Source organism: Zophobas morio, unplaced genomic scaffold (genome assembly GCF_036711695.1).
Source record: "Zophobas morio isolate AGI-343-1 ecotype UQ-CSIRO unplaced genomic scaffold, CSIRO_AGI_Zmor_V1 ptg000017l, whole genome shotgun sequence".
Classification (NCBI taxonomy): domain Eukaryota; kingdom Metazoa; phylum Arthropoda; class Insecta; order Coleoptera; family Tenebrionidae; genus Zophobas; species Zophobas morio.
The window spans coordinates 4828645-4842074 of record NW_026972122.1 but is presented as its reverse complement, the minus strand read 5'-3'; the positions used below and the strand labels follow the sequence as shown (position 1 = coordinate 4842074).

Here is a 13430-nt window from a genome sequence, read left to right as displayed (position 1 = left end):
ACCCACCGTTGATTTTTTTAGAAGAGCAGGGCATCTGCCAAAATCAGTCATCTTGACAAGTACTAGCTCGCTCGCCGAGATCTCTACCCTGAATTTTTCAGAATTTTTAGATGAATTTTTCAAAAACGAAATGTTCCATGTTGTATTACCTCTATTATGCAAATTTCGACCCATTCTCGACGATTTTCGAAATTTAACTAAATACATTTTCTAGTAGATTTTGGGCTTCAGAAGTCATTTCTGACTTCATTTCTTCGATTATTTAAACCATTTTTCCAGGTTTGTCCAGTTGAAATTTAGCAATTTTTTAAAATTTCGAAAAATTCAAATTTCACACCGAAGTTTCCGAAAATATTGCTCGGTTACCGTTAATATGCTATATTTTTGGAATCAGCACGTCGGGATATACTGAATCCCTGAATTTTTTCAGAATTTTTAGGAAACTTTTTCAAAAATGAAATTTTCCTCATGCAAATTTCGACCCATTTTCGACGATTTTCGAAATTTAACTAAATACTTTTTCTTGTAGATTTCGGACCTCATTTCTTCGATAACTTCAACCTTTTCTCCAGAATTTAGTTAGTTAATTAATTCAGTGCATTGAAATATCGCAATTTTTAAAAATTTCAAAATATTCCATACAACATAATATGCAGAAAGACCTTGCGTCATTTTTGCAAGTAGGTGCGTGTTTCCAAGTTCAGTTCGGATTGCAGAGCTTTTGTTCGGATTGCAGAGCTTTTGTTCGGATTAAAGAAGCATCGACTTCAAATAGCCTGTGTTCGGATTACTGGATGTTCGGATAATCGTGAATTCGGATTATCGAGGTTGTACTCTATTTACAAAATGAAATGCGATTTCAAAATTTTGAAATTGGTCAAAATAAAGCCCCTCGGTCGTGTGTCAGGGGGAGCAATTGAGCAATTGCACCCATTGCCCCCCCCCCCCCCCCGATCCGCGCCTGACTTACTTAAGCTTAAATTAGACTTTTTTTGATGTGATGGCTGTTGAATTTTATGTATACCGGGTGTCTGGAAGATGGCTCTTAACTCTCCGCTACGCTCTTAAGAATCACCTGGTGAGTCTGGGGAAAATAGTAAAAAAAATCGTTCTCACATTTTGGTGGAGTTATAATGATTTTAAAATTGGTACTTTTGTTACGTTATCACAATAACTAGTAATAAAACTTTTAGTTAATATCTCTCTCACCCATGACCATGTTGAATTACCATTTCAGTTAGAACGTACAAAGATATGGTTGTGTTGTTTTTGTAATAATTTGATAAAAATCCATTTGACAACAATGTTTCCCTGATATAAAGCGAAGGTATAAAATCACCAAAAATCGAGTAAGAAGTTAAAAATGTTTGACATATCAAAAATTGTCAAAGTTTTCAAAGTTTTAAAATGTTCGTTGTTAATTTTAGGTTCCCTGATGTTTTATTTTCGGATAAATTTAAAGGAATCTGGTGTTTTGTTGCTAGATAAACTTGAAAAAATCTTCTGAACTTTTAGTGTTTTACTTTTTGTGAATTTGAAAATGTCTTGAGTGCCGCAGTGTTTTTTTTTAATTCGGGAGACTCTTGGGTACCCATGGTGTATTATTTTGGGAGCCCATGGAGATTTTTTTTGTAACATAAAACAGTTTTGGGGGACTTTGGTGTTCTATTTTTGGAAAATTCTGACCTGACCTATTTTTGAGTTAATTTTGGGATCTCTTTTTTTTTGATTTTTTGAAAAATTTGAAACAATCTAGTAGTTCTAGATCCCTGTTTGGAAAGTGCTTTCGAGCCTCTGTGTCTTTTCTTGTAATTATTTCATTAAATTTGTTGGAGGATACGTCATTTGTCATTTGCTAAAATCAGTCTTGTCGTAGCAAATACTAGCCCCGCCCACCCGCCCTCTCTTTTCTTAGAGGGTATGTCATTTGCCAAAATCAGTTTTGTCTTAGCAGCTACTAGCCCCGCCCACCCACCTCATTTTCCAAAACCATTAAACTGATTTTAGCAATGGCATACCCTCCAAGAAAAAAAAGGGTGGGTGGGCGGGGCTAGTAGCTGCCAAGGTAACAACTACTAGCCCCGCCCACCCACCCTCTCTTTTCTAACTCGCTAACTTTTACAAAAAATGATCAAAATTTGGAAACATTACGATGTTACTTGTATGTGCAAGACAGGAATTTTGAGCATCTTCTCTAGTGTTTAGTCGGTTATGCTTTAATGGATTTTTCTTTTGTTGGTTTTGTTATTGTTTATGGTTTGTAAATATCTTATTAAATGTTTTTTTGGTTTATTTATTAAAGGAAAGGAACAGTGTGTTTTATTAATAATAATGCACGATTAATGACTACTGGTTGTTATGGTTATTGACCTAAAAAAAATAAAATGTGGATTTCAATCATTATCGTTACTAAGAAATCAGAAAATAAGCCGGAGATATTCACCCATTAGGTGCGTGCAGTGTTGCCAATTTTGCTTTTATAAAATTACGTTTTTTTTTGTAATCTACATCATGAAGAATTTTTTTATTAGTTTTTTTTGGATTCCCGAAACCCCTAGACATAACGTACTGAAGAGTTAATCCGCCATTTTCTAGACATCCGGTATATGTATATTTTATTCTAAAACATAATATATTTTTTTTATAATTTATTTGATGCGAAAATAAAAAAATTAAGATCTCTACTTTTTACTTGTTATAACTTTAGCAAAATCAGCGTAAAAATTGGATTTTTTTCTGACATATAATATTTTCGATCGACATAGTTTTCTAAATTAACCAAAGTTCATTAACTATTTGAAGTGAGAATTTATTATATTGTAAAATTTAAACAGTATTCTAAATTAACTAAACTTCGATGAGCTTGAAGCGTCTGGATTATTGGAGGAAATCCTTTACTACATCTTGTACTCATAGGTCGTCCATGGAGTATTGAACGAGAATTGTTCCATAGAACTGACAATTTTCTTGGCGATTTTCATTTTATTATGAAGCGAAACATCAACGTATCCTCCTACGACAGTAGTGTGACTGCGCAAATTGTTTGGCCTTATTTCCGATTTTGTTGATACTTATCTAGTACATCTCTCCTTCTCGTATTTCAAAAAAATCTCTTTTCGGGCAGATTTTGAGGGCGAAAACTGGTATATTTCTTACAAATCTCGAAAATGATTTAACATAATTTTTTCTCTCCACTTCATAAATTGTTCAGAAGACGGCTCATATCTTTCTCTTGATGTTTGAGAAAAAAGGTTTAATGATACTTCAAATTGGTAGAAAGGATCTTCTTTCTCAACATATTTTTCGATTTTTAGGTCAAAAACATTCAAATATCTCGAAAATGTTAATTTCAATGTGGATACAGCATCTTTCAAAGTGCGTTCGTCGTGTATTTTTCATCACTTTTTATAGCAACTGTAGAAAAAATATTTTTCTTTAGACAAACCTTTACAGTTATGACCTAAAAAGTATCGTTGTCGAAATAATACTCCTGATTCCCCAGGGAAATTACAAGACACTAAAGTTCAATTTAAAATTTTAAGTTGACATAAAATATTATCTTATATAAACACGAAAATCTTCTCGATTTCACATTTTCCGCTTAAATTTTACCTAGGTGTGGTTTTTATTTTCCAATACATTTTTACTTTTTTGTCTGACTTTACCACCAAATGTCATTTTTAAAGCGTGAAGGAGAGTAATTAATTATTAAAAATTAAAACATTAGCAACCAATTAATAAATACCTGTACCATCCTTAAATGTCAAATTATAATTTTTTTAGCGAGAAAGTGTCTCAGCAGTGATCAAAACCAAACCTCTACTAATAGGTTAAATAAAATATTAGTCTTTAATGTGGCTATAATTTTATTAATAAACATTTTTCGTGTTTCGCTTGTGATAGTTGAGCTATAACAAATCCTACATCTCAATAAAAGTCAGCTAACATCAAATCACAAGCTGCTACACCACAAAATAGAAATTACAGTTTTGCAGAATCTTCCTCAAGAACCAACTTTTACTTAATTATTTTCATTTGCATAATTTAACATGGAGCTTGTGTTTATTATAAAGTTGTAAAACATCCTCAGAGAAAAGGACCATTAAAAACTGTTAATTATTGTTATTATTGCCGTTTGGTGTCATTTGATGCAAACTGAATGTCACTGGGTCACCATTTGCACCTCAAACAATAAAGATAAACTTTTGAAGCGACCGAACCGTTAGGTTCAAAGTGCCATTGTTTCAGGAATAATAATCACGGAGTTGTCGTCAAAAATTGCAACCAAAATTTATTGACAGGAAATCTAGTTGGACTTAAACAGTTTATTCGTTGTCAATCTTGCGATTCCTCCGCTTAATGTAGCATTTTCCTTTTTCTACAGCCGACCTCACTTTCAGTCTCATTTGGCTCTTGACAGTGGGTAATTTGGTGAGAAATTTGCGAAAACCTCGACTGGCTCCTTGCACTTCTGACAGTTTCTTGGTGGGTGGGGTCTCGGTCGTTTCTAGATTCATTTTGGTTTTTGATTTTGTGTTTTAACTACAAGTACAAGAAATTTTTGGTTCGGTTTAATAAAATCGACGGTGACAGTTTCTACTTCAAATTTATTTTTTTGTTTAAATTGATTGATTTCCGTGGAGATGGGTTTACTTGAAACCGTAGATTTACTATTTCACGACCCGATAAAATAAAAACCTTCCTAGTGCCTTTTTTGCTCTCCAGTAGATCCGGCGACAACATGAAGCAACATAACCCGCACAAAAACCACATAATTGAATTTTTTCTCGTTGAACTCTGGCTTGTATATTTTTTCCCGAGTAATTTATTTCCCGATATCAATCGAAGAATCGGGGTGGCTGTCGAGACCCTCATGTAACGAAGACGCTCCAAATGACAAAGATAAGAAGTGTGTCCAGTTCAGAAATTCCAAACACGTTCACGTTATTTCTCCAGCACGGCCTTCCGGAGCGATCCAAGACCGACTTGGCTTGTTTGGCTCGTTTCGGAGCGCCGCTTCGGCTGGAGGGACGCGTCGTAGCTCGATCGCTTCGATTCTGTTTCCAGTAGCAATAGCTGTTAGCAAATAAAACTGGTAGACCATGTGGAAGAAGACGGTGGCTTTCAGTTTGGAATGTTGAGACGTCGGTCTGGGCGAGCGCTGCGAGATGTACAGCAATGTTAAGTTGATTTTTTAACTCATGCCAATAACTAATCAATGTCTGTAATTTTCTCAAAATAATTACTTCGATCGACCAGCCTATAATTTTACATTTTGTTGCGGTTGCTTTTTGCGAGGACGAGGCCTTTTAAGGATGCCTGAAGTGGCCGTGCGGCGTGGACGAAGTCGCGACAATTACGCCAAAAATAAAGTTAATTTTATTATCAATCATGGGCCGGACGGGCGGCTGGGGAGGAGTGGGTTGGGAATTTGGTGGCGAGGGGGCAGAAGAAGTGACGCTTTTAAGAGTGTCTGGAAACTTCACTAATAATATTACAATGAAATAGAGTAAAAAAATCTCATAATAATTATCAAAAACAAATGCCATTTTGATGAAACTTTTTTAAAATGTTTAATATATCGTTTGAAATCAAGTACATTGCTAAATTATTAATGTGAATTTATTAAGACAAGCTTCGTACGTAATATTTATTAATGATTTTTTTTTTGTCAAAGTACATAGATATTGTTTGGGTATAAAAGATATAAAATAGCTTTAACACTCTATAATAAAAAATACTGAAGTTTAAGGAATCAAACTGTCACAAATATTCAGTCAATGTATCTGTAATTTACCACTGCATTCATATTTTTTAGATTTGTTTATACAAGTGAGTCAAAAAAAATTAATGAATCAGTCAATTTATTTAAGTTTCCTCCTCTTTTGTCACATTATACACGACTCCGTAAATTAAGCTTTATGGGTGTAAGATTTGTTTTCCCAATGGAAGCACCGAGTGAGTACGAATCCTGCAGTGTTGCAAATTTTTTTTCTGTTATTATTTATCATACTGTACTTATCCGTGTACTTTACAACAATTCATAGTTTTCCATTGGTTAGTAGGATACATCATTCACTGCAATGGATGTCACAGACAAAACTAAAGTATAGTCGTATGATACATCAATTAATGCAGAAAAATGTCTATTAATTTGTTTATCCCTGACTTCGTACGTCGCGGTGAAACAGTATATGTGAACAGACTCATAGAAAAAGCAATCGTGTGCAAGTCGGACATGCGGAGGACGGCTACAGGGAATCACTCGACCAGACGGAGAGTGGATAGAGACAATTGTGACACCGATACGAAAAAAAAATTGCCTGTAGAGGTTTGCTTGTCTACGTTTGTCACCTGTGTCTTTATCATTTCTTTCCAAGGATATTACACATACGACATATCTTCTAAGAAAAGAGTGGGTGGGTGGGTGGGGCTAGTAGCTGTCAAGATAAGACTGATTTTGGCAACTGAGATACCCTCTAAGAGGAGAAAGGGTGGGTGGGTGGGGCGAGTAGCTGTCAAGTTAAGACTGATTTTCGAAAATAACATATCCCCTAAGAAAATAGAGGGCGGGTGGGCGGGGTTAGTACCTGCTAAGATAAAATTGATTTTCATATATGTATACATATGAACGACTTCCTGTACCTAAGCTAAGGAAGTATAGTAATCGAATCCATCCAGCGACTTGCCATTTTCATGTTTGAAGACCCCTAGAATACAAAAGAGTGGTCTTCCTTTTCCGTCTATCTGGCGTCTGTGTCAGTTTTTATTAAACAGAATGACCGTCCCAATTGTTATCAAATTTTGTACGTGTATTAGGAATAGCGTGTAGATGGTAAAATGCTAACCAAATGTTGGCTGATCATCCCCATCACCAATGGAATGACGTCATTCCAAAATTCGGAATTGGATTTTTTTTTTATTTTTATAAAATACGATACTATAAGATAAGATAAGCTAAGATAATTTTTCTACCGCCCACGTTTTTCGGTTTTCTAATAGAGCTATTAACGCACGCAAATGACGTCACAGCAGTTCGTTAATAGCGGAAAGGCGTTCTTTAATAGATCTGGTGTAATTTAGATCGGTAAGATTGGTAGCCATGACGAGAAATGTCAGGTGAATGTCAGTGGCAAATGTAAACTTGAAATTTCCCATGTTTCCGGACGCGTAACTTCTTCGCAAGACATTTTAACCAATTTTAAATTACAAAAACTCGAATTGATTCAAATTACAGTTGTTGTTGTGAAAATTCGAACCTCAAATATTTCGTGGTTAGTGTCAGATCAACCCATTACCAACCACGACAAAAGTCCCTAGATTAAAAAAAATGCAAATTTCAATTAAATTTTGGGAAAAAACGTGTGCGGTAGAAAAAATAGTATAAATAACTCGTTCATAAGGCCATTGAGGCACTCATCCTTTATATAACTCGCGGCTTCGCCGCTCGTTCTATAAACTTGGATTCGTGCCTCAATATTTGCCTTATGAAACTCGTTCTTTAATATACTATTATTGGTGTTAAAAACAAATTGTTTTACACAGGTCATTAATTGCTTAGGCTACCTACTTACATATTTAATCAATCGAAATCCTTACATTTTAGATATTCATCATTCAGTTGTAGATAAACAGTGAAGGTAGAGTTAGAATATTAAGAGAAACGAACGCTGATTTACAGTCAGCACGATAGTCAAGACCAGTTATGCTACGTATGGCCCGTCTTTGGAGAGCAAAGATTCTATGACGAATGACAGAGTGTCCCCACACTGTTATTCCATATTCCAGCAGAGAATGAAAAAGGGCAAAGTATGCAACTAATGTTGTTTTTAGGGATACATTTTTCCTAAGTTGACGAAGTAGAAAGATGTTTTTACTTAGTTTTTTTGCCAGTTTATCCCCGTGAGTTTTCCAAAGAAGTTGGTCGTCGATGGTAATACCAAGAAATACCGTGTCTTTGCCATAGCTTTAATTTGTTGGGTTATCTCTGTTCAGTGTGAAAAACATATTGACTGATTTGTCGGTATTCATGCTTAGTTTGTTGCTGTTGAACCATAGTTTAGCTTTCGACTGTACCTCCAAAGTCTTATCTTCACATTCTTCAAGAAAATCACCTCTGTTTAGTATAGTGGTGTCGTCGGCGTATAAAATAACTTTTGAATTTGTTAAATTAGACGGGAGGTCATTAATAAAAATTAAGAAGAGAAGTGGGCCTAATATTGATCCCTGCGGGAAGCTACACGTAACAGGCAGATAGCTAGAAGACGTTTCTCCCATAGTGACTTTTTGAATTCTGTTTCTAAGATATGACGATACGAGACGAACACTCTCTGGGTGCAGATTATAGAAATAGAGTTTTCGAAGTAGTAGCGAATGGCACACACAGTCGAAGGCCTTGGTCAAATCTAAGAAGGATGCTATAGCATAAGTACCTTCGTGAAAGCAGTCCGTGATCTCGTCAACGAGATCTATAACAGCTTTTGATGTGTTTAATCGAGACCTGAAGCCAAACTGATTGGAACAGATTAAATTATGTTCCTCAAAATAGCCACTCAATTGCACCATAAGAATTTTTTCCAAAATTTTAGAAAAAATCGGAAGAAGCGATATTGGACGATAATTACTACGGTCACTAGGGTCACCTTTTTTAAGAATTGGGATAACATTCGCAACCTTTAGACAGTCAGGGAAGGTACAGGTTTTAATACAAGTATTAATTAATTTTGTGAGGGGGGATAAAATAATATCTCTGATAGTTTTGATTATTTCGACACTAAACCCATAGACGTCTCTAGATTTGCTGTTTCTCAATTTATTAATTACTTCTCGAACTTCGGCACAAGATACTTCCCTGAATTGAAAATACGATGCATTACTATTACAGTCACTACACATTAAAAATAAGGGGTCATAATTTGAAGGAGGTATTTTGCTGGTTATATTCCTAGCAATGTTACAGAAGAAAACATTGAAATCATTGACATTTTTGTTACAACGTTTGATAACATTAGTTAATTTGTCACTGCGTTTTGCATTGATGGTAAACCACATAGCTTATATTTCATTGTGGGCCTGTTTTATGTAGTTTTCGTTAGCAGTGATTTTGGTCTCACGAATTGCGTCCCGGTACAGATTACGATATAAATTTCTAGCTGCCCTAATGTCAGTGCAGAGAATTTTAACAGGTTATTTTTCATGTTTTTGAGTCGATTGAGCGCACTGATTTATAATGAGATGCCTTAACTAATTTTTCAGGGAAACATAGAAAGACATTGTGTTGTATCACATTAATGAGTTCTTGAAAACTTTTGTTCGCGTCAGAATAGTTATTTGTGATGATGTTCCAATCAACTAACTCCAGGGATTTGTAAAGACAGAATTTTCCAAATTCGGTAATGGGTCGTGACATAACAATCTTCTCCGTCGATTGATTGAAAGGAAAATCAATCGCAAGCCATATTCCTCGATGGTCAGAAATATCTAGATCTATAGGACTAACACGGAGATAATATTCTTGTATGTTGGTGAAAACATTGTCCAGGCAATTTGTCATTCTAGTGTTGAAATTAACAATGGGTTTAAGACCGTAACTTAGGATTAGGTCCAGCAAGGCAGATCTTTTTGCATCATTGGAGTTGAAAATGACGTTTAGGTCACCCCCAAGAATTATGTTTTTTTTTGACATCTAAGCAATTTAAAAGTTTTGCTATAATACGTAGGAACTCATCAAAGTCGCCTATATTATTATATTTTACTGGAAGATAGGGCTACTAACTTGGGTATGCTGTCGCCAATAAGTTCTTGATGGGTAAAAATAATGGATCCACCATATCCTTTACTTCCTCTTGAGAAGTAAGATTTTGCAGAATATCGTTCCACTGATACAACGTTGCACTCGGGATCTGATAGCCAATGTTCGGTGAGGCATATAATAGAAGGTGACAAATTTTGATCTTCAAGAAAAGCTTCCAGTTCTTCTGTTTTATTTCTCAAGGACTGGACATTTTGGTACAAGATATTAATATTATTTTTTGCAGGGGCAAGATCTCTGTTTTTATTAGTTTTGTACTTTACATAAGCTTTTCGAAAAAAGCATTGTTGTCGTTAAATTCGTTATGACCACCCTGTTTACTGATGGATTGTTGCTTTGGAAAATAGTAACGATTTAGCACAATACCCTTTGGCCAAAAGTTTTCGTTCAGTACCTTATCTTTGTTTGGAAAAGATATCATAATTTTAAATGACGCTTCTGCACTTGCGGTGTTTTCACCTTAGACATCCAGATTTTTGTGAAAAAAAAAATTAAAATTGTGTCTTGCAACCGTTTTAAGGTTATCGTACTCCTGGTAAATCGTTAATCAAAATTTATTCGTTTATCCCCCTCATCTCGAATTTTTCCAGATAAATTCTGTTCCAAATCTGCAAAATATTTTGACTATTTTGTGGTTTACCAATGGACCAGTGACGCAATTTATTGTATTGATTAGCAAGGCTCGGATAATATGCAAAATGCATATTTTTGCATATTCCGCATATTTAACAATTTTTTTTGCATTTACTGCATATTTTAATGTTAAGTGCATAATTTTTGCTCCATTTTTCGTAGAAATTATCTGAAAATCTTAATTTTAGTACAATATAATACAGTTGGTTATTGGCAGTATGCAAGTAAATAAGTACCGACCTTTTCTAGTAATGCAAACGGGTTTTTCCAAGACTTCATTTACGGGCACCCCCAATTAGGCGTATTAGTGGAATTCTTTACTTAACGGCTTCTAAACCTTGTAAATGTAGATAGTTCTACAAATGTATTTAACGAGGAGTTGGACAAGCATAGCAGAAGTTAATATATATAGAACTTACAGTTAGTATTCATTTATTTACAAATATCGATCTACAAGACTCCCGAAAACTTAGATTAAAAAGAATTCTGACAATTTTTTTTTTTGGGCAAGGAAAACTTTGTCTATATTGGGTGTATTCCCCCAACATAGGATGCAATAACTCAGATGTAGATATACTTGAGCATAATAAAGACATTTCAAAACATGTGTATTTACTAACAAGCTCAGTCTTAGAGTCATTAGTGATTCCTAAGAATTTCACTTCGTCAACTACTCTTATGCTTTTCCCACCAAGCTTACTGAGAATACTATAATTTCGTGGATTAAATTTAGTTGTAAACTGTATCAATTGAGTCTTGTCACAATTTAGTACAAGCCCGTTTAAACTGTACCATTCTAAAGTCTTCGACGCCATATTGGTGATTGAAGTTCCCAATTGAGCATCATTTTGGACTCCTGTTGTTAACGATCTGTCATCTGCAAAGAGGAATTGTTGACTATTGGGTATACTAATCGGAATATCATTTACAAATAAAATAAAAAGTAAGGGCCCTAAAATATTACCTTGAGGAACTCCCGTAGACAAAGTAATGGCATTTGAGTAGCAAGTTTTACCAGAAAATACACATTTCACTATATGTGACCTATTTTTTGAGTAGGACGACAACCAGTCGTAAGGCATCCCTCTTATTCTATACCTGTGTAGTTTTACTAACTTTAATTTATGGTCTAGAATATCAAAAGCTTTGGACATATCGAAAAAAAGACCTGCACATTTAAATTTATCCTCTAAAAAGTTAATAATTGAATTGCAGAACTGGTAGGTCGCATCTTGTGTTGACATAGACTTTCTAAAGCCAAACTGATAGTTTAGTTTTTAAGTAGATAATGTTTGTTTATAAACTGTTCTAGTTGCAAATAGTATGTTTTTTCAAAATTTTTTGAAAATGTAGATTGACGAGACACAGGTCTATAATTGGTGATGGAAGAATGCTCTCCTTTTTTAAAGATTGGACAAATACTACCCCTTTTTAACTCTTCTGGGAAAATTTCCTGCTCAAAATATTGATTAATTCATAATGATAGTGGTTTGGCTAATACATATATGCGCTACTAATATCCTTAAGGTTTTTGCTACATGTTTTTTTTTTACCAATGTTAGTTTCCTCATGTAAAATTTTCCATGCAACTTGTGATTTATTTGGAGCATTTATGAGTCTATTGTCATTTAAATTTGGTTTTGCTTGAATAATTGCAACACTATAATTTTTCTTTCGTAGTTTGAATTGTTCCCGAGCAACAATGTTGCCCGTTTCTTTCCAAAGCTTATCAAGATCCCTAAGTTTATGAGTTTCCTCATAAAGTTCAGGAGTCATCCACAATTTTGAGCCTATGCTTTTTGTTATTAGCTTGCGTTTAACAGGATAGACATAATTGAAAATATCTAGAAATCTGTTATACTTAGAACACCGAAAAATTGTCAGGAAACTTACCCATTATTAAAATGGTAGTCCAATTTATCGAGAATAACATATCAATGAAATGAGAAAATTCATGCTTAACGAAGCTATTTGGGCATGGAGGTCTGGGATATATGTGCAGACAACAGTAGCATCTAAATTTTCATTTATATTCAAGAATATATTGTCAATAATAGATTTGCTGTTCCCTTTTATATTCCCCGTATATTCAAAAATAGGCTGCCGTAAGCCAAAATTATTTAGAATATTGCGTACCTCTCCACAGCGTCCTTTCTTTTCCTTGAAATCAAAATTAAAATCATCATAACATACAAATGGACTTTGTACTTTTCAAAATTGTGCATTACGGTTTCCAATCTGAACATAAATTCGTCAGGATCGCCGTCTGGAGAAAGACAAATAACAACAATTATAAAATTCGATATCAAGACTTCCACACAGACATGCTCAAATATCTTATAGTTTTGCGCACCCTCTAACACTTTTACATTAACGTTAAGGTCATTTCTTACATAAATTGCTACACCATTTTATGTAAAATATTTCTGAAATCATGTCAAAATTTGATAATAGTTCATCTGCAGCAGTCAAGGAAGCTAACAAGATTAAATAGTCCTAAATTAAATCAGAACTTAAGTTTCATAAATAGCAAATACTAATTAATTGGTGTAACATTAACAAAATTACAAAAACATACAGTCTCAAAAAAATTAGACGAAGATGTTAGTAAAAATGGGGCTTGTACTAAACTAACTAATGCAGCAAAAGTTTTAAGTGGACAGTTGTCAGATGAGGTAAGTTGTGTCGTCCCTTAAATATACCTTGAAAACATATTAAGGTATAATAAATATAAGTAATAATATTTTTCAAGAGAGTAACTAGTTAGTCAATAAAATAGCTAGTTAATAAAATACTAGAATACACACAATCGAATGATTTTCGAAAAAGGGGACTTGTACTCAAGGGCGAAGGAAGTTCTGTCGAAATATTTTTTTTGTTAATTTTAGTTACTAAAAAAGCCTGAGCCATCTCTGCAAAAGCAACTTTTTGATGTTTCTTCCGGGAAGAGTTGTCTTCGCCTGCAGGCACATTAACACACATCCCC

At 34.4% G+C, this 13430-nt stretch overlaps 1 protein-coding gene across 1 annotated transcript; it reads right to left on the bottom strand.

The window, feature by feature from the left end:
- Positions 1 to 4939: 4939 nt before the first annotated feature.
- LOC135129856 (uncharacterized) lies at positions 4940 to 11526 on the bottom strand. Its single transcript, XM_064057125.1, has 4 exons — positions 11409 to 11526; positions 11218 to 11321; positions 8077 to 8511; positions 4940 to 5161 (listed from the first exon to the last, which is right to left on the bottom strand). The coding sequence occupies exons 1-4, from the start codon at positions 11524 to 11526 to the stop codon at positions 4940 to 4942; spliced, it is 879 nt and encodes a 292-aa protein (XP_063913195.1).
- Positions 11527 to 13430: the final 1904 nt, after the last annotated feature.